Source organism: Zootoca vivipara, chromosome 1 (assembly GCF_965207765.1).
Source record: "Zootoca vivipara chromosome 1, rZooViv2.hap1.1, whole genome shotgun sequence".
NCBI classification, from domain to species: Eukaryota; Metazoa; Chordata; class Lepidosauria; order Squamata; family Lacertidae; genus Zootoca; species Zootoca vivipara.
Window position 1 is genome coordinate 51,656,167 of NC_142582.1, and position 19,945 is coordinate 51,676,111.

General features: G+C 44.6%; 1 protein-coding gene across 10 annotated transcripts in view; it reads right to left on the reverse strand.

Annotated features, from left to right (window-relative positions):
* SPTB (spectrin beta, erythrocytic) overlaps positions 1 to 19,945 on the reverse strand; it is a 101,971-nt gene that overhangs the window by 10,718 nt on the left and 71,308 nt on the right. For 8 of the 10 annotated variants that reach the window (XM_088663376.1, XM_088663342.1, XM_060277819.2 and 5 more), the window contains 6 exons: positions 18,923 to 19,007; positions 18,560 to 18,756; positions 17,656 to 17,765; positions 16,368 to 16,446; positions 5,741 to 6,003; positions 2,947 to 3,120 (listed from right to left, as the gene is read on the reverse strand). In XM_088663376.1, the coding sequence (XP_088519502.1) occupies positions 2,947 to 3,120; positions 5,741 to 6,003; positions 16,368 to 16,446; positions 17,656 to 17,765; positions 18,560 to 18,756; positions 18,923 to 19,007 (908 nt within the window). Of the gene's footprint in view, positions 1 to 2,946; positions 3,121 to 5,740; positions 6,004 to 14,001; positions 15,420 to 16,367; positions 16,447 to 17,655; positions 17,766 to 18,559; positions 18,757 to 18,922; positions 19,008 to 19,945 lie in introns of those variants that run through there. The other 2 variants (XM_088663386.1, XM_088663382.1) reach the window with 1 other exon arrangement.

Below are 19,945 nucleotides of genomic sequence, written 5' to 3' on the forward strand. Positions count from 1 at the left end.
TCCCTCCTTCTCGTCGAGGCTGCTGTGGTGTGTGTGCTGCTTGAGTGCGCCGCTGTACTCGGTGTACTTCCTCCCTGTCAGATTCGGATTCGTCGGTGAGGTCTTCGTGGTAGACCCTCGGTTGGGATGGCGGGGCCGGTCGTGCCTCTTGCGTTGACCTCTCGGCGGCTTCGGTTGCCAGGGCTTCCTCCAGAGCAATCTGGAACGTGAGGTCTTTTTTGGCGTAGAGGCGTCGTTGCAACATCTCGTCCCTCAGGCCACCGACGAGGCAGTCACGAAGCATGTTCTCCAATTCTGAGAAGTTGCATAACCGGGCGGCTTGGCGGAGGGAGGTCACAAACCCAGTTATGGTTTCCCCCGGGGCTTGCCGTTTTGCGTAGAAGGCATTTCGGCAAGCTACCACCGAGGGCTGTGGTGAGAAGTGCTCCTTCAGCCGTTCCATTATTGTTTTGTAAGAGACGGTAGCGACATCTCTAGGTGCAAGGAGAGCCCGGGCGATTTCAAACGTCTCCTCTCCACAGACGCTGAAGAATGTCGCCCTCTTCATGGCATCGTTGGTGACTTCTTTCGCTTGCAGGAGGAAGTTGAAACGGGCGGCGTACCCTTCCCAGTCTCCTGATGCTGGTTTGAATGGCGAGAAGCTGCTGTCGGTTGCCATTCTGGGTTCCTTGGGTCCTGGAGCTGAAGCCTGGATGCACGGTGCGATGCAGCGGTGCAGCAGGTGGCGGTGCTGCGGTGCAGTGCGTGGTGGCGGTCAGCTCAGCAGGATCCCACCTTCGTCGCCAGTGAAATATACTCGGAGTCAAGAGTGAATTTCATGCTCTTTATTCAGCTCATAGTCATCAAGGAGGAGAAGAGAAGACGAATGGCTCTTTTCCCAAAACCATCTGCTTATATACATTATTTACACAATGGGCCTTGCGTGATTGGCTACTTCAGGGCTACACCTGTGGGCCAATTATATTGTGGATTGACTTTTGCCTGCAGCCTGATTGGCTGCTCCTACAGGCCAATCAGGTAGCAGATTCACTTCTGCCAGCCGCCTGATTGGCTGCTCCAGCAGGCCAATCAGGTTGCGGATTCACTTCCACCTGGAGTTGGATTGGGTAGCTCCCGCTGATTCTGAATCCTATTGTTCTAGGATTCAGCTCAGTACATAACAGGTGGCTATCTAGTTTCTGCTTAAAAACATTTAATGAAGGAGAGTCCACACCTTCCAAGCTAGTCCGTGCCATTGTTTCAACAGCTTGTACTGTCTGGAAGTTTCTTCCTAATGTTTTGTCAAAAATTCCTTTAATGAATCATTGGTTCAGATCCTACTCTGGATCTAACTGGAGTTAACTGGGGAGCGGGAATCTACTCTATCCTTTATGTGTTGTTGTTTAGTCGTTTAGTCGTGTCCGACTCTTCGTGACCCCATGGACCATAGCACGCCTTTATGTGACAGCCCTTCAAATATCTGAAGGTGGTTATCATTTCACCTCTCAATCATCTCTTCTCCCGGCTAAACTCCTTTAACCTTTCTACAAAGATGACCCCTCAACATCTTTGTCACCCTTCTCTGAATACAGTGAGAAATGCAAATATGTGCTACTGCATGCTTTAAGAACCAAATCATTACAGAGTTGGAAGGTACCAAAACATCACCTCGTTTAACTCCCTTGCCCTGTCTCACAATCCAGTACAGTATGTGCAATTTGTGAAGAGGAAATGCAATGCATACAAACTGCTCAATGAACTAACTCTGCCCTGGGCTCATTTGGGAGGAAGGGCAGGTTATAAAGGTCATCATAAGCAAACAAACAGTTTGAGAAACAAAATAAAAAAATTCCTTCCAGCAGCACCTTAGAGACCAACTAAGTTTGTCATTGGTATGAGCTTTCGTGTCCATGCACACTTCTTCAGTTTGAGGTGACTCTGGCAAATAAGTGTTTTAATTATTGTACCAAAGTGCACTAAAAAGATCTGAGGCAACAAGAGAAGCGCACAATTAATAAAAGGGGGAAATGCTAGTGTCTGGAGGGCTTTCTTGTGTAACAGGCTGAGATGGGTTAACTAAAGAACATCTCAGTAACTCAAGCGGGGAAAGCTGCAGGAAAGCGGATTCAAAATTATCAAGGGGTTAGAGGGACACCCTAGAAGGAAAGGTTACAACATTTGGGGTCTTGGATGTAGTGGGGAGGGAGGGGGCAGCTGCCCCACCCTAGATCAAGTAAAACAATAGAAATACTTAACTGACCAATCACGTCAGTTCTGCCCCGCCAACAAAAATCCTAGCTGCACCCATGTTTGGGGTGGTGCATAAAAGACAAAGTGACGTGTGGTCCCCCCCCCCCCCCATGATACTAGAAACCCAGGATCATTCAGTGAAACTGGATGGTGTTAGATATAGGACAGACAAAAGGAAGCACTTCTTCACACAATGCGTAGTTAAACTATGGAACTCACAGCTACAAGAGCTGTTGGTGGCTATCAACCTAATCTTTGATGTAAATCCCATGATGCACATGGGATAAGGCACACTGGCTGTATGCTGCCTCCAGGATCAGAGGCAGGAATTAGCTATTGTGCACATGCCTTGTTTGTGGGCTTCCCATAGGCATCTTGGATTCTTGGTTGCATTGTGGGAAACAGGATGTTGGGCTGGATGGGCCTGTGGTTTGATGCAATGGAGAGTTCTCTTATGTGTTCATCACTTTGGACTCAGTAAACATTTTCCAGGTTTCATGACCTTAAAATATGTGTTCCACTCTGACCCACACCTTGAAAGGCACCATTTCCCCAGATAACCTCTAGGTTGTTCAGACGGAAGATTGCCTATACTCAGAAAGCTTATCTTGCTAAAGGATCTACAGCAATGTTATGGCCAGAGACTGTCTGCCTTAGAGTTTGACCCAAACTGGCTCACGCTTGAACAAAGTTTTGGAAAGCTGTTAGGGGCCTTGCCTCAACTTGAAGACATGTTTTTTCTTCTTGTAACCAGCAGCTACTTCACAGAAGGCATTCTTCAGCCGGAAAGGCTCCTCTCCATGGTAAGGCACACCCAAGGCCAAACTTTTGGCATCCTTAAAGAAGGTCAGCTCACTGTTTCTGAGCACACAGTATAACGTATTCCAGGACCTGCCAAGAAGAAACACGGCTCAATAGGGGACACAAACTCTTCTGAGGCTGCATGCCACACTCCGTAACACAGCCCATTAAACACAACAGGACTCACTTCTGAGTAAACTTTTATAGGACTGTGTTGCATGACTCTTCCCCCCCCCCCCAATCAGACTCAAAAGATTTTTTTGTTCATTCCTACCTCATTTTCTAAAATCAGAAAAATCTCTTAACTAGAATTTGCTATTAGTGTCTTTGGTAAAACTAGTTTTTTAAAATATCAGATTTAACTTTTGGTGTCGGAACAACATTGTTATTATTGTTGTATTCCCCAGGAGAGACAAAAGTTATATATACCTGAAGATGTTTTTTTAAAAATGATTTTTTTGTAGTAGGCAAAACCAAACCAAAGATCTTTCAGAGAAAGAAAAGCAAGAGAGACTTATTCCTAAGGATCTTTGTTCAGGAGTGTCTATTAAGGGAACAAAATGATACAGAACATGCCAAGACCAGCTTCGGATGCTTCTGTTCCACTAAAAATATCCTCTAGAGCAGATTGTGTGTTTGGCCATCTTTTTTTATCACTGTAAGTGGTCAGAGAATTTAACAAAAGAAACTCTATGGCCCTTACAAAGAATGACTAGAATCCAATGTTTGGTATGCAATGGTTTCACCGTTTGAAGGTGATACCCTCCAGAGAAAAGGAAACAGTTTTGGGCCCAGTTTGCAGTTTGAAATAGACCCACAATTTCTAGAAAATGAGGTGCAGTTTAATGGGAGGGGGCTGCATAAGTTGCCCCCTGGAAAATTGATGCAGTGTTAGGCAATGTTCTGCTTGCTTCAGAAGGGTCAGTTTGCTTCCAATATGTTCTACTTGTATATTTGTAAATACAACAAATATTACAAGTATGGCTATAAGTCTTCAGTGCTCTCTCTTCCAAAGAAAACTAAACTCTCTAGTACTAATCCCATAAGTTTCCACCAGCTGGGGAAGTGAAGAGTGAACGTTTAACAATAGCCATTCCACTTCTTTCCAGGGAAGGGAATAAACTGGGGGTACATTTCCAAACTAAAGAAACTGTTGAGGGCAGAGAGAGCAGCTTATTCTATTGGTTACAATAGATCGTTTCTTTCAAACCTAATTTTGGTAGACAGAGGGGACCCTGAGGCACATTGAATCATTGGTTCACATTGGGGCACATTGGCAACCTTGATAGCAAACCATCAGATCTGAGGAGAAAGTACAGAAAGCAGTACCAGAGTACTATTTTTTCAATGCCGTAATTGTAGAAAGAAAAATACATTTATGTATTCTGAACTGTGAGGGGAGGAATAAATTTTAGATCAGAAAGCATTAAAAAAGTTTATTCATTCCATGTGGAAGACAAAGCCTTTGTGTAACCTGGCGGGAAGGGATTGCAAAATACATGTGGTAAAAGAAGGGTCAGAGGAGTCTGCAGACAGAGTCAGTGATACCATGGATTGGTCTTCTCTTCCAACCTGTTACTCAATATGCTTGTTGGCTACTCGACACAAAGATGTGATGTACTCACCCTGCAGCTTTTTCTGATGATGCGGCACAAGTATATTACAGAGGCCACAGCATATTCCAACTATGAGACAGCGGCAGAACCAGCCAATAAGTGCCAGATCCCACCTGTTGGGCTAAAATAGCTCAAGATACTTGTAAGGACTTACAGCAGGGGTCGGCAATCTGCGGCCCGTGGGCTACAAGCGACCCACGGGGTCGTTTAAATAGCCCACAAGCCACCTCCGAACTGAGTCGCCCGCTTAGTGAGTCTCTATGCACGGGGGGCTCGCTTCCACGGCACCGGAAATCGCGTCTGCGCATGCTCAGGTGCCGAAAATCTCGTCTGCACAGACGCAGATGCTGAAAATCGCGTCTGTGCAGACGTGATCCAGCCCACAGAGCAATCTCTGTGGGAGTGAACCGACCCAGACAAGGTAAACCTTGCCGACCCTTTACTTACAGGCACTGTGGACCACACTTTGTTCTTGAATTTAAGGATATGCAGGGCTGACCTGTTCTTGCCTTTCTGAGCTGACCAGACTGGGCTCCTGCAGTGCTGTGCTTCTGCATTTGTATGCCACAAATGCTACAGTAATGCTAAGAAAAGTCTCACAACAACCACACTCGCTTTGGCCCCAATCTCCTCTGGAGCACAAAGGCTTTGCCAGTATGGGCCTTACACTGCAAGAAAGCTTTTCACTTCTCCTTTCCATAAAGCCCAACGTGCCAAGAACCTTTCACACATGCAGGGGTGGCAATGCTGGTGCCACCACCTATATAATCTCCATCATTTGCCTCGATCTGTTGTGAACTCATAGGATTTGACTTTATTTCATTTGTCCTGCAGCGGAGAACTACCTGCCTGTGGCCCCCAGCAATAGCAACTCTGTAAAGCAGCCTTTGTCAATGTGGTACCCTCCAGAAATTTTGTACTGTACTGCAAGTCTCACCAGCCTAGCCAATGGTCATGGATCATGGGAGTTGTAGTTCCAAACAATCAGAAGGCACCAGGTAGGCAATGGCTGCTGTGTATGTTAATTAGGGAAGCTGTTGCCAATTCTTCATACGAGAGACAAGCCCAGAAGCCATGCAAACATTCAACTGTACCTGTTCGAAGCCCTCTTGTTAGGTGCCTCTATATCGTGCTTCCGTCCTAGGTAGCCCTCAAGCTGTACGCTGTGAGATCTATCCAGCTGTGCAGGAAGGGTGGCTGTCTCATCGATCTCACTCACAGGGGTCTGGACCACTTTGAACAGGGATTCCTTTGTGGAAGTTTCCTCACCAACCACTCTGATCTCCATCTCAGGCAGTTTTTCCTCGGGCAGCTCTTCCGAAACCAATTCGTGATGTGGTTTCTCATTTTCTTGCATCTGCACGAGAGAGACAACTTGTTTAACCAAAAACAGAGCAATTCAAGATGGTGTGTGTTTCTGGCTTTTGCTCCATTCCACAGAAGGAACTGAGGGTCATAGACAGAGGCAGTTGACTGTAGTGAACAAATGCTGTACCATACCACTTCAGAGGGCAGGAGGGAAGCATATATTGGAATGCCCAACACCCCACACGTTCCCCTAGCACAGTAGTGGGGATTGCTTTGTATAGCCCACTCTCTTACTACATGCAGGGAGCTTTTTCAGAGGGGAAGGAATCAAAATATATTCTACCACGCCTATCACCTCAATGCTTTTACTCAAATTATGTTTGTAAAAAAGAGATGCCACTGCAGCCAAGTTCCTTCCTGTACTATTTGGGTACATGGAGAAGTGTGTGTGTGTGTGTGTGTGTGTGTGTGTGTGTGTGTGTGTGTGTTTTATTGCTTTATTTCTAAAACCAACACCTAAAATTTGATTGTAGATGCAGTGATCTCAGTGGATAACCTGAACACTGGGCTTTAAACAGCAATGCTAAAGTCACAGAGAATAAGTAGTTTGAACCTCACCCATCACACACACACACACACACACACACACACACACACACACACACACTTTCCCAGTCCATGTCTGAGTGCTTTCCCCAGGAAAACCCACTCTTTGACACCGAATAGGAGCAAATGGCAATTTGGGCTTTCAGCAGATTGCTGTTTGTTCCAATTCAGCGGGAAAGAGAGGGGTTTGCAAGGAAAGTGTGGGGCAAAAAACCCAAAGAGTTCAGATCTGGATCTGGAAAGCTTGAACCTGTGCCTACAAATGCAAAGCAAAGGTAAGTGTGGATGAGCCCTAAAATCCTGCTGGCACATCATAAAGCAGCCTTTCCCAACCTTGTGCCTCCAGATGTTTTGCAACGCAAATCCTAACAGCCTGAGCCAGCAGGACCGTGCTGCCTGGGGCTAATGGGAGCTCTAGTCCAAAACATCTGGAAGGTACAAGGTTGGGGAAAGCCATCTTAGAGGATCTACAACTACTCCTGGGAAATGACCATTATTTCAAAGAAGGTTAAGTTTGTAATAGTCTACAGAAAGCAATATATTTTATGCATTGATTTACGTAGCTCCATCAGTGTGTATGGTATTTTAGAGAATATGAAAGGAAAAGCTGCAGAAGTTAGCAGAGAAGGAATATATGGTTGTTTCAGATACACATGGTTAGGCTTAATTAGCCGACAGGCTACATTATGACATATAATCATAGAGTTGGAAGGGACCGCAAAGGCCATCCAAGTCCTCCACCCCCCCCTGCAATGCTGGAATCTCAACACGCGGTCATCCATCCAACTTGAAACCATACTAGACCCTGCTGAGCTTTGCAAATGTGCTAGCAGTTTTGTTGCTGCACCACTAGGTGGAATACATAGGAAATAATATGTTTGTGCTAATGACTGTGGGCAGAAAATACTACTTCTGATGAGAGATTTCAAGTAAGAGAGGTGTCACCATGTACGCGTTATGGGAGGCAGTTCTGAGCATACAGGGCAGCAAGGCGGAGAGTCTTTTGAAGCAGGAGACCACCTTTGGATGATAGATTGTTGGGAAGCTGGACAGCTACTCATGCAATCCCTACTCATGACCAGCAGTCAACCACAAACCAAAGGACTGAGCCTGAGACAGATCCTAGTGCCCTCTCTTTTTCATCAACAATAACACCAGCCAGGCACATTATCAATTCACAGACAAGTCCTCCAACCATCATCCACCACCAGTACTTTTCAGTAATTTACCCTAGCTAAGTGGAAATCCGTAATGAAAAGGATGAATGGGCACAACTCAAACATTAATCCTGCAGAAACCGGTGGGCTCAGCTCTCCCACATATCCTATGTCCAGTTTTTCAGTACCAAACTACATGCCTGGGGAAACGATATAATGCAGCCTCCCTGGTATCAGACGTCAGGGCACCAGTGGAGTTTGCCTCTTTAAATATTTCCCTGACATACAAAATCTCTGATGCAGCATGTCTAGCTAACCAGCATGCCAGACAGGTTTAGATCCTGTCTTCCTTACACGATAGCACTCTTTGTGTAAGCAGTGTTTTTGCCACAAGGAAACACTTCATTGTGGAATTTCCATACCAGTATTATAGTGCCTTACAGGCTGTGCCATGCGATTTTTCTGAATGTGTAGATTGGCATTTACTTGCAAGGACCCTCATTCCAGATGCACAATGATGCTTTGGTTTGCAATGGTCCACACAACTGATGATCCTGGCTTGGAATCATCATAGGCTTGTCCGGCGTTTTAGATGTTCCACAAGATGTAGTGGTGGCCAACTTGGATAACCTTAAAAGAGGATTGGCTACATTCATTGAGGATCAGGCTATCAATGGCCATGTTCTACCTCCTCTGTCAGAGGCAGTGTATCTCTTGAATACCACTTGCTGGGCATCACAAGTGGGGAGGTTGCTCTTGTGCTCAGGTCCTGCTTGTGGGCTTCCCAAAGGCATCTGGGTGGCTACTGTGAGAGCATCCAGATGGGCCTTTGACCTGATTCAACAGGCTCTTCTTGTGTTCTTACGATTCCAAGCTGCCTAAATGGATCAGCTGTTACAGCGCAAGAGGGACAGAGAAGTGCTTTGTGTCAGTAGGGGCATATAAAGCCAGCGACATTAGGCACTTCTTGAGGCTTATATTTGCATCTCATACTGCCTCCACTTCAGTGGGTCAGAGGAAGCAAAAGGAACTGAGGTCAATAGTCCACAGCTCAGCTAAGAAGAGAGAACATATTGTAATGTCTCTGTTTTGCATGTGTGATCCCATAGAAGAGTTTAGTAGCTGGCAGGGAATGCAGAGATAAGCACCCTGCCCAAAGTCACTTTAGAAACAAGTTGACTGCAAATCTGTTCAGCCTGGTATTGCCTAGAAGTGATAATTCCATGGAGGACATTGTAGACCTACATCAGAATGTTAAGGGCCAACTAAATATTACAGGGGACAGGTAGATGTTGCTGACCCATCTCATTCCTGCCTCATCTTCCTGGTAATATTTGGTAAAGAACATAAGAGATGATGCCAATGTGTTCTTCTGCATATCCCTGCTCTCTACAAGTGAAAGTCTAAGTAAGGGCAGGGAAATAGTGACATCACTTTTCTTTTAACAAACATTACCGGGAGTTGTATGTTGGCAGGGAGTTGTCCTTGACATCCCAGTATTTTCTGCAATATATAGTTGGAAACCTAAAGTGGCTTCAGTTGTCATCCCACCTCTCCACTGAGCTGAGGTTTTGTTTGGGGGTGGGGGACAGTGGCTAGGGATCTCTTAATAGCTTATTCTCAGCAGCAACCACAATTCCCAGGATTCCTTTGGGGGAAGCCATGACCGCTAAACTGATATAATACTGCTACAAAGGTGTAGCACAGATATGCAGGGTGAGTCTCAGGGTTGTTCCTGCCCAATAAACTTCCAGCACCACACAAGTTACCAACATAGCTACACAATGTTGAAAGACTGAATAGAGGATGTTGAAAAGGGTCCTTCTTCCAGGTCACATCCGAAGTCCAGTTTACGCAGTTGTTTCATTCCTGTGGAAACTGCAGCTGCCGGTTTCACACAAAATCTATGGTGGATGCAATCTGAGCTCATGAGGCAACTTGTAAGCTGGTTTGTAATACCTGACTGCAATATTGCTCCCAGTTTAACATAAAATTTAAACCAGATGAGATAGAGTTCTTATATAGGTGAAACTCAGAAAATTAGAATATCATCGGAAAGTGCATTTATTTCAGTAATGCAACTTAAAAGGTGAAACCAATATATGAGATAGATGCATGACATGCAAAGCAAAATATGTCAAGCCTTTATTTGTTGTAATTATTTGTCGTTAGGCAGGTCAATTATAAATGGAGTGTAATTAATGAAATGTAATAGTGATGTTTATTTTTGTATTATTGTAACTATTTGTTTTATTACTGTGGAATTTCCAAAAGAAAGCATTTGTAAAAATTAAAAGAAAAATAAATAATAATAAGTTGCATTACAGAAATAAATGCACTTTTAGACAATATTCTAATTTTCCGAGTTTCACGTGTATTCAGCTGGAAAGCTAACCTGAGAGTGATTATTCAGTTTGCTAGCGCTTGGAGGGGCATGGTTCAGCCGTGGCCAGGAGCTTCACTTAGTGTGCCAGAAGCAGTCACTTCCAGAAAAGGGGGTATCTGGCCACTACCACACATACTTGGGACCACTCTATGGGAGGGTGCCTTTGAAAACTGTTCAGTAACTATAGCTGGCTCAGAATACCAGGCAATTACTAGAGGTCTTTATTTGGAGCATTTGACTGTATTGCTTCTTGCACTGGCTTGAGGCGTGTGTCCAAGCCCAATTCAGCCCTGGCTATAACCTCTAAAGCCACATATACTGTAGTTTAGGTCTGGGAAATCTGAAGGGCTATCTGCTCCCCACTCATGATTCTGCCCTCCTTTTAAGATCCTCTGGAATGCTCTGCTGTTCACCCTACTATCATCTAAGTTTGCTTGATGAGTACCTTCGTGGTTGTGCTGCCCAGGCTCACAGACTCCCTTCCCAGCCTTCAGACAGATAATTAAAACTCTTTTGGTTAAGATTTGCTTTTGTTACCGCAGAATAGGTTTATGATGGTGCTGTTGTTTGCAAGTATATAAGCCCCATTGAGGCCTAGTGGACTTACCTTTGCATAACTGGTAGAAGAATTTCCTTATCAACTGCATTTCCTTTGTGTTTGCAACATTGAGAACTGCAAGTGCATTGTGTGATTGTGGGTTTAAGTGCAGAGTATAATCATAGAACCACAAAGCTGGAACGAACCCCAAGGTAAGCAATGGCTCTAAACACGAGACTCAGGAGCCAACAGCATCCTTAAAAAGGTAAATGTAAAGGACCTCTGACAGTTAAGTCCAGTCACAGACAACTCTGGAGTTGCGGCGCTCATCTCACTTTACTGGCCGAGGGAGCAGACGTTTGTCCGCAGACAGTTTTTTGAGATCATGTGGCCAGCATGACTAAGCCGCTTCTGGCAAAACCAGAGCAGCGCATGGAAATGCCATTTACCTTCCTGCTGGAGCAGTACCTATTTATCTACTTGCACTTTGATGTGCTTTTGAACTGCTAGGTTGGCAGAAGCTGGGACCAAGCAACAGGAGCTCACCCTGTTGCGGGGATTAAAACTGCCAACCTTCCAATCGGCAAGCCCTAGGCTCAGTGGTTTAGACCACAGCACCACCGGCGTCCCTTAACAGCACCCTTAAGTGCCAGGAAAATATTGACAGTTTTATCTTATGCGTGTCTAAGTTCCATTAACTTCAATAGAACATTGCCAGGTGTGGCCAGGAGTGCAGCCTAAGGCATCTGTACTTGGACCACACAGCGTAACTACCCCTCAGCATGCATGCAACATTCAACCAGCTGTGCAGAGTAGTGCAGGTCAGCCTTCACCAACTTGGTGCCCACTGGTTGGGGTTGATGAGAGTTGTAGTCCAAACATCTGGCGGGTACCAGGTTGGCCAAAGGCTCTTTAGGTTATACTGGCTAATTCTGCATTGGCATCACACATTGAATGTAAAGCACACTGGTAGATCTGTGCTTGCGCCAGGTCAGAGAAATTACTGGCCTGATGCCAGAGGTAGGATTCTATTCTTCTTGTCTTCCTACCAATGCTGACTTCTAATGGAGCAGTGCTAAGGCCAGAACTTATTTTGTTGAGATCTTCAATAACTGCGTGGTATTTACCTTTCAGAATGTCAAAAGCTTGCCTTTGGGGTGGGGGGAGTATTTTCCTCACCATTTGTTGTGTGAATAAATTCTGTGATAAAAGAGCACAGGTGCCTATTTTACCACGTAAGCACGCTGTAGGAAACCACTGCTAATCAAGGCTTCCTGCCATGAGCACAACAACAGTGAAAGCTGTCTTGTCATAACATGGCAAGTTATAGGAATGATACAGTACATTCATTTAATCAGTTGTGACATGGCTTTTATGGCTATGGTGGAGACCCTGTGGTCCAATGCCTTGTCCTTTCGTGCTGTCATCTGCTGGCTGGCTGGGATTCCCGAGTGCATTTATTTTTCAGTGCTGTGACAGAAACACCTGAAAAATCTAAACCGTTTGACTATATAAACTACAGCTGTGCTTCCTTTTCCTGGTACCCTCTGCCCTCCTTATCTCATTGCAACAGGCCTTTTTGATACACCACAGTGAACAAGACAAGGTATGGAACAAGCTGCCCCAATGCCTGCTGGAATCCATAGAAACTCAACTTTGTGAACAGCTCCACAAAGACTTGTTTTCTCAAAAGTAGTTACTCTTTTGCAGGGCACCTTATCCAGACACTTGGCCTTTGCCACTGTGACAGTGATCAGCTATTCCACAGGGAGGAGCAAAGCTCCAAGACCTTAAATACCTGCAGAGAGTGGATGGTCACAATAAACCGGTCCCAGAAGAAAACTGATATTACAGAATAGTCAGTCCCCAGGGGACTTAAGAAAAATGGCTTCTGAATCGCCTGCGGGGGGGGGAAATGCTTACAAGTGAGGGTTTGTTGCAAGCGTGTGTACTGAGAAAACAGTGGCTTCAAGTTGCTGCCTTCTTTTGTGATTAGCCACAACTTACTTTGCAGTGTGCAGCATGCATACCCAATTGCCACAAATGTCAAGGCCAGTAATTGTCACCAAGTTAGTAGAAAAGGCTGGATGGAAGCAGATATGAGAGACAAGCAGCAACAGCAGCAGAGATTCCCTTCTCTCTTTTTTGGGCAGGATGGCCTCCTTCAAAACACTCCTCCAGGATTTATCCTTAACAGCGAACCTGTGAGGTGCAAAATGGCTTGACTACTGGAGAGGCTGTTTCAGACAGGCACTTACTGCAGAGGTGGAGGCTTGGCATCAACTGATCTAAACAAAGGTTCAGAGAAGACACCAGTGCTGCTTGGCACCCTACTCCCAAGTATGGCCCAAAGCCTGCGGGGCAAGAATGGAAGGAGGCTCATGTATTCTGGGAAGAAAGAAGCAAGTATGCATGGGAAGAAGCATAAGAGGGGACGACAGGCACAGATTAAGCCCAGGAATAGTAGTAGTAGTAGTAGTAGTAGTAGTAGTACCCTGTTTCTCATATTTTAAGACATACCCATAAAATAAGCCATAGCAGGATTTTTAAGCATTCAAGGAATATAAGCCATACCCCGAAAATAAGACATAGTGATAGGAGCAGCAGCAATGCCGGCCGCGGCAGGAGGAGGAGGAAAAAAATAAGACATCCCTTGAAAATAAGCCATAGTGTGTTTTTTTGAGGAAAAAATAAATATAAGACATGTCTTATAATATGAGAAACACGGTAGTAGTAGTTGTTGTTGTTGTTGTTACTCCCAAGGAGTACTTTGGATGACTTGTCCATTAAAGGCACATTGAGGTTTTGTCCTCAGATATTAAGCTGGCGGCAACAGGACACAAAGAAAATTTTCAAGATATTGTAAGCAAGCTGCTTAAGGGGGAAAAAGAGCAGTAAGACTAAGAAGAAGGGGGAAAGTGAAAGAAGGCTGAGAGAAACAACGGCACAGAGAAGCGCAAAGGCTTACAGAAAGCAACAAAAGTGTTGGCAGAGTTGTGGATATTTTGGTGGACAGTGCAGGGATGAGTAAGAGTAGTGGAAAGAAGTTGGCAGCAAGAAGGGCCTGGCTGCAGATTATCTGATGAGCTGTGTGTCTTGCACTGTTAATGAGGAAGCACCTATCAATCATCATGTAGGAGGAAAGACCTGATTAGTGTATGTGGCGAAGACCGATCCTCTTGAAATGATGGCTTGTGCTTTCCAATGTAGATACTTGTGGAGTTTCTAGATGTTCAGATACACAACTGCCTTGGATAAATACAAAATGAAAACGGATGCGGATGCACACATGTGGGTGAGTGTGCAGGACTGAGATTACTGTGCCTTAATACTGTGTCTTCACACTCCAACAAATGAGCCTTTTTAGAACAAAGTAGAACATTTATTGGCTGCATTGTGCTTCTGTTGCTTAGGAAAACTTTAACTGCGTGTTTGGGGCTTATTTTGTGAAGCCACGGTGCCTCTGAATCACGTCGAGAAGTACATGTGGAAGGAGAGCTACTACCACATCTATCTGCAGTAACAAGCATCCATTTACAGAAGGGGTGGGGAACCCGTGGGCCTCTAGATGTCACTGGCCAATGGGTCAGTTTGAAAGGAGATGTGGTTTGGCAACATCTGAGGGCCATAGGTTCTTCAGACCTGATTTATAGCAAAAGTGAAATGCAACCAAAGAACTGCTTTTTGTTGGCATGTTATGCTGAGGTGCATTGCCACAGGTCTTCCTTTGTACCTGTGTGCCAGGGGGCACCATGCATAATAAAGTAAGCCCAACTTTTTAAAAAAAGAAGAATTAAGAGTTTCCATGAGTTTGGGCGCCTCTGATATAGCAGGGATTGTCCTAACAATTCATTTTGATGTTTCTGGAAGCACCTGTAAGATTAATAATATCACAGCTACATAGGAAGAAATCTTTTAGGTATGGTTCTTTCTTAGTTGATTTTAAGAAATGTCATAATCACAGCACCTTCACCATCATCCATTCGTTGCCCATGATCTTCCGTTTTATAAGCACAAAAAGCAGCCCACTTTTCCAGGAAGGCCATGGTCACTCTATAAATTGCTAACAAAGGCAGCAATGCAGACATGAATTCCATCTTGTGATTTCTCTTCACTAACTATAAGTGTATTTTACGCATTTCTGTAGGTTCAATCACTCCACTCTTCTTCTCACCAGGCCATTGCATTGCACCTACTCATTAGCGTTAAAATGTATTCTGATTTACGCATCAATACACCTGACACATTCTTCCCTTGCAAGAGAATGAAACTCGGATCCTAAGACGATAGAGCAACCTGGGATGTGGGCCTGAGTAGCCCATGCTGGAATTTTGCTCATCACTTTCTTTTCACCATGAGTACAACAAGGCCTATCTTGATTCCTTAAAAGGGCAGAATGGAATAAAGAAGAAAGCAAATGCTTATTAAAAACAATGTACAAAAAAAATACGTTGTTGGAGTGGCCAAGTTGGATACAAAGTCCCCAGACAGATCAGATCTTCTTTTCAAAAGGGTTTCCCAAATGCCTGAAAATATATATATATACATAAAACAACCCTCTCTTCTGGATACAGTTGGGTTTCAAATAAACATTTGACTTCTTGATCCATACAGCATTCGGAGCTGTGGGTAGGGAACAGGAAATACTCCACAGGAACAGCAGGGAGATCAGGTGGTGAATATCTTTGAAACATTCATTCATTTGATGCGGCTGGACTAATTAAAATCACTTGGAAGCCAGGAGTTTCTTTGGCTTCATATAGAGCTCAGGATCAGGCCTGCAAAGAGGAAAGTGCCTCAGGAATCACTCCAGAGAAGGTGGGTCAATGATTAAGCTAAGAGTGTTTGTACTCTTCCTCCACCTGACTTCACACTTTTTCTACAAGAACTATCAGATACTGTACTGTACCTACATCCAGAGCTCTAAACCCAATGTACTTCTGCACAAATGCCTTCCTCTACACCACTATTAAATGACCAGAAATCTTGTCTTCTTTTCCATCTAGCCACACTACTTATGATACCCTGGGTTTAAGGTATCTGACACCGAAACTATTTCAAAAAGCACACTGCTGGGCTTGTGTGTTGTTGCCAGGATCCTAACTGAGAAATGTGTGTAGTTAACAGACTAATCATGTACGGTCAAAACTGTGCACCTGCTATAAGTATTAGACACTGTCAGATACAGTAGCTCCTTCAATGAGAATACAGCAGCTCTCCAGTTCAAAATATATATGCAAGTGAGTCTATGAAGGACCTGTTACAGCAAAAATATAATTTGGGGGAACTCTAGAACAGCCTTTCCCAACCTTAGGTTCCCAGACGCTGCTGGACTCCAACTAACTATCAGCTCTACCCAGCATGGCCAATAACCAGGGATGATGGGAGCTGCAGTCCAGCAACATCTGAAGAGCATCAGGTTGAGAAAGTACATATTAAAATAGTAACATTAATCTTTATTTAACAGATCCATTTTGCAGATATACATATTGGCTCCAAATTTCCCGATGGCTCCAAATTTCCCAATGTTTACTCTATCAAAGAAGAAGACTGTGAAGAGCACTGCAAGTTAAAGTTCTAAATAACTGAACATAAGAGAATCCTTTTTCTCTTTCTTTTGCCAGAAAGATACATTTTGTGTATTTTTACAAAGATGCAACAAAACTGGATAACTGAATTAAGCTGTGGAGGTTTCCAGGAAGGAGGAACTAAAACTGATAACTGACCAGTGACGAGTCTTCTGCATCAGGAGAAATGGCATCTTCTAAACTTAACTCCTCCTTCTTCTCCCCCTCTTCTTCAGGCCTAAAGTAAACACAGAAGAACATAGTCCAGTATATAAAATGGAAACAACATGGAGCAGAATAAGTCATCCTCCCTGTACTATTGCTTGAGCAGAGATGCCCACTAATAGAGGAGGAGGTACCTTCCAGAACAGATGGGGGGGGGCTGCAGGATTACAGCGGTGCAGAGTGTGGAGCTGATGTTTCCAGTTGTGTAAATAATGTGCATGCAAAACCCAGAACTCAACCCCATACAACCAAACTCAGTAAGGAACAACAGCAACAAAGACACTAGGAATCTCAGCCCTAGGTTAAGTAGGATAGTTTTCACAGCCACAAGAGGGCAGCATCTCAGTCCTTTTTTTTCCTTTCCAACTCAGCAAAGATCAACTCTACATTCAGGAGATAGCTGTTGCCTCTGCCAATACACCAGACTCAAAAAAATAGTCTCAGGTTGCACTCCAGCATAGGACAGAAATGTTAATCCTAATTGTGGAATTACACCCCTGGGACATCAATTGATATTGTTCATCTTGAGAGCACCATCTTATTCAGTGTTATGAGAGGAGTTTCACTTATTGTGAGCCAAAGATGTGGATAAGGCAGTGTTGAAGAGGTCCAGCAAGCTAAATAATAATAATAATAATAATAATAATAATAATAATAATAATAATAATAATAATAATATATTATTTATACCCCGCCCATCTGGCTGGGTTTCCCCAGCCACTCTGGGCGGCTTACAACAGAAAAATGAAATAAAACAATTAAACATTAAAAGCCTCCCTAAACAGGGCTGCCTTCAGATGTCTTCTAAAAATCTGGTAGCTGTTTTTCTCTTTGACATCTGATGAGAGGGCGTTCCACAGGACAGGCGCCACCACCAAGAAGGCCCTCTGCCTGGTTCCCTGCAACTTGGCTTCTCGCAACGAGGGAACCGTCAGAAGGCCCTCGGTACTGGACCTCAGTATCCGGGCAGAACGATGGGGGTGGAGACGCTCCTTCAGGTATACTGGACCGGGGCCCTACATGATCTCTGGATCAGTGTCTGGAGGCAGTAATGGACTGGATGAGAGCCAACAAACTGAAACTGAATCCTAACAAAATGGAGATGCTGTTGGTGGGTGGTTCTTGTGTCTGGGAATTGAGGATGTGGCCTGTTTTTGATGGAGTTCTGCTGACGCTCGGGGAAATAACAGCCCAAAGGGCAACTTACATACATGTAACCTACCCCATCTCAAGTTCTGGCTCTGTCTCAAAGTCAAACTCCAGGTCTGTGGTCCTAGACACTTTGTGCTGCGAAAGGTCTTCTGGAATTGTTCTATTCCTTAGTAATTCAAGCTGAAAAAGAATATTTTTGAGAGATATTAAAGAACACACAGGGTGGGGTTTTTTTTTGTATAGGTAGATGTGAAAGAGGACACTCCCCATTCCCAGTTGCACCTGTGACCTCATTTTCATCTACCCCAGCCCTTCAGGGGTCAGTTTTGCCTTTCCTACACCTACACATTTTCTCCATCTTGCACTTCACTGTGCTATTTGCCTTTTATGTTGCCATATCACTGCTCTAGGGTCTAGCACTGAGAGGGTTACTGAGAGAGTTACTACCGGTAGCAGCCGTTAGGGTGCTATAACAAGCATTGAAACCAATGTTTCGGCCAATAATTCATTTACTGACAAATATACATATATTCATCTCCAAATTATTAATTTTTCAGCCTAATACTCTCTGCAGAAATATTCAAGAAAGAGCTTTATGAAAAGCTTCACATGAAAATAAAATGAAACACAAACTAGGCTTTCTAATAATACAGTGGTACCTCAGTTTTCGAGCAACTCGGAAGCCGAATGTTTCAGAACCCGAAGGCCGAAAACTAATTGCTTGCATTTTCAAATGTGCCTTGGAAGTCGAATGGTTTCCACTGCGCTCCCCCCCCCCAACTGACTTTGCCAACCACCCTTTGCAACTCAGTTGTCGAACGTTTTGGAAGTAATACGGTCTTCAGGAATGGATTACGTTCGACAACCGAGGCAACAGTTGGATCCCTGTATTCCCAACCAGCTTGGTTAGTAGGTTTCCATTATTGTTAACCATACAAAGTGCTGGCAGGCTCTTCCTTCTATGGGCTACTTACTGTGGTCAGACGCTGCAAGGCAGCAAAACGTTCTTCCCATGTGGCTGTGGATTTCTCAAAGGCTTCATGTCTTTTCAGTAGCTTCTCCACAGCATCCACAGTTTGCCCATAATCACCGCTGGAGAGATAGGGCTCCTGGGCAATGAGCCACGCCTCGGCCACTGAGGCATCCCTGGAAAACTGGCATACCTCGAGCACTGGTGTGTGAAGAGGAGAAGGGAAACCAGAGAGAGGGCCATGACACAGCATGTAGGATGCACACACATTGATGGCTGGGCCTTGCCCTACATGGAAAAGGGCCCACTTGTGTGGAAAAGCCTCATTCGAGTCAGCCCACCTAGGAAACACTCGTGGGATACTTACACAAGCGAAGCCAGTCCCAACGCCTGTCCCACTTCTCCACCATCTCCCTCCTCTTCTCTGCCAGCTGCATCAATTTTTCTTTTATCTAAAAGGAGAGGGAGGAAAGTTTTCTCTCTCCCTCCCTGCCACAGGTTTCATGGCAGTTAGGTTAAGTGCACAGAGTTTCCTGCTCTAATTATGTATAATGCTTACATGAATTCTGCTTTTCTTTCTTACAAGAAAAAACCCCAAGACAGCACACGCAGACAGCAATGATGACATGGGCAGATGCTCAAAGCTAAGCACACCTAAGCACACCACAGATTTCCCTCTGTGCTGGGTTGTGGACAGAAGGCATGGAATACCTATTAGATATTCACATAATATAGATGAAGTGTGGGGATTATTCACTCTGTAGTTCCTTGGGACAATTAAAACTATTGTGCATGAGCAAAAACACAGGCAAAATAGGGAGCAGCTCAGGCCCACTTATGCCATGGCAGCAGACCCTGTCTTTAAATGATAATTTGCTCCATGCATGTGGTAGGCACTGAACTGTCCTTCCTATTCAAGCTTTTTCCACCCTCCACAGCTCCTCTTCCCCCTCTTGGAGCAATGCACACACACACCATGAGGTTGCAGGCATGCACTGTGCAATGGAGAACTCCCTTCCACAACTGATGCCTACAAAAAGCTGGCTGCATTTTCTCCCTTACACTTTCCCCATCAGCTGATGGGCAGGAGAAAGAAGTGCTTTGCCAGCCTTTCCAAAGTGCCAAGCATAGGGTTGACAATGCCCCATGTTCTAAGGTTCCCAACTGGCTCTCAGGTGCTTGGGAAACTCACATAAGGGATTTTAACAGGTGGATGGGACAAACCACCCGTCACTCATATGATGACATAATGACTGTCAGGCAGGCTGTCCTGCTCATCTGTCACAGATGTTCATGGGAAAGGCTCCCCTTCCCCTAAACAGAATTCTGAATGGGTTGCTGAAAATGTCAGAAGGGGAGAGTGGCTGCTCTGTCATAAATGCCACTTGGA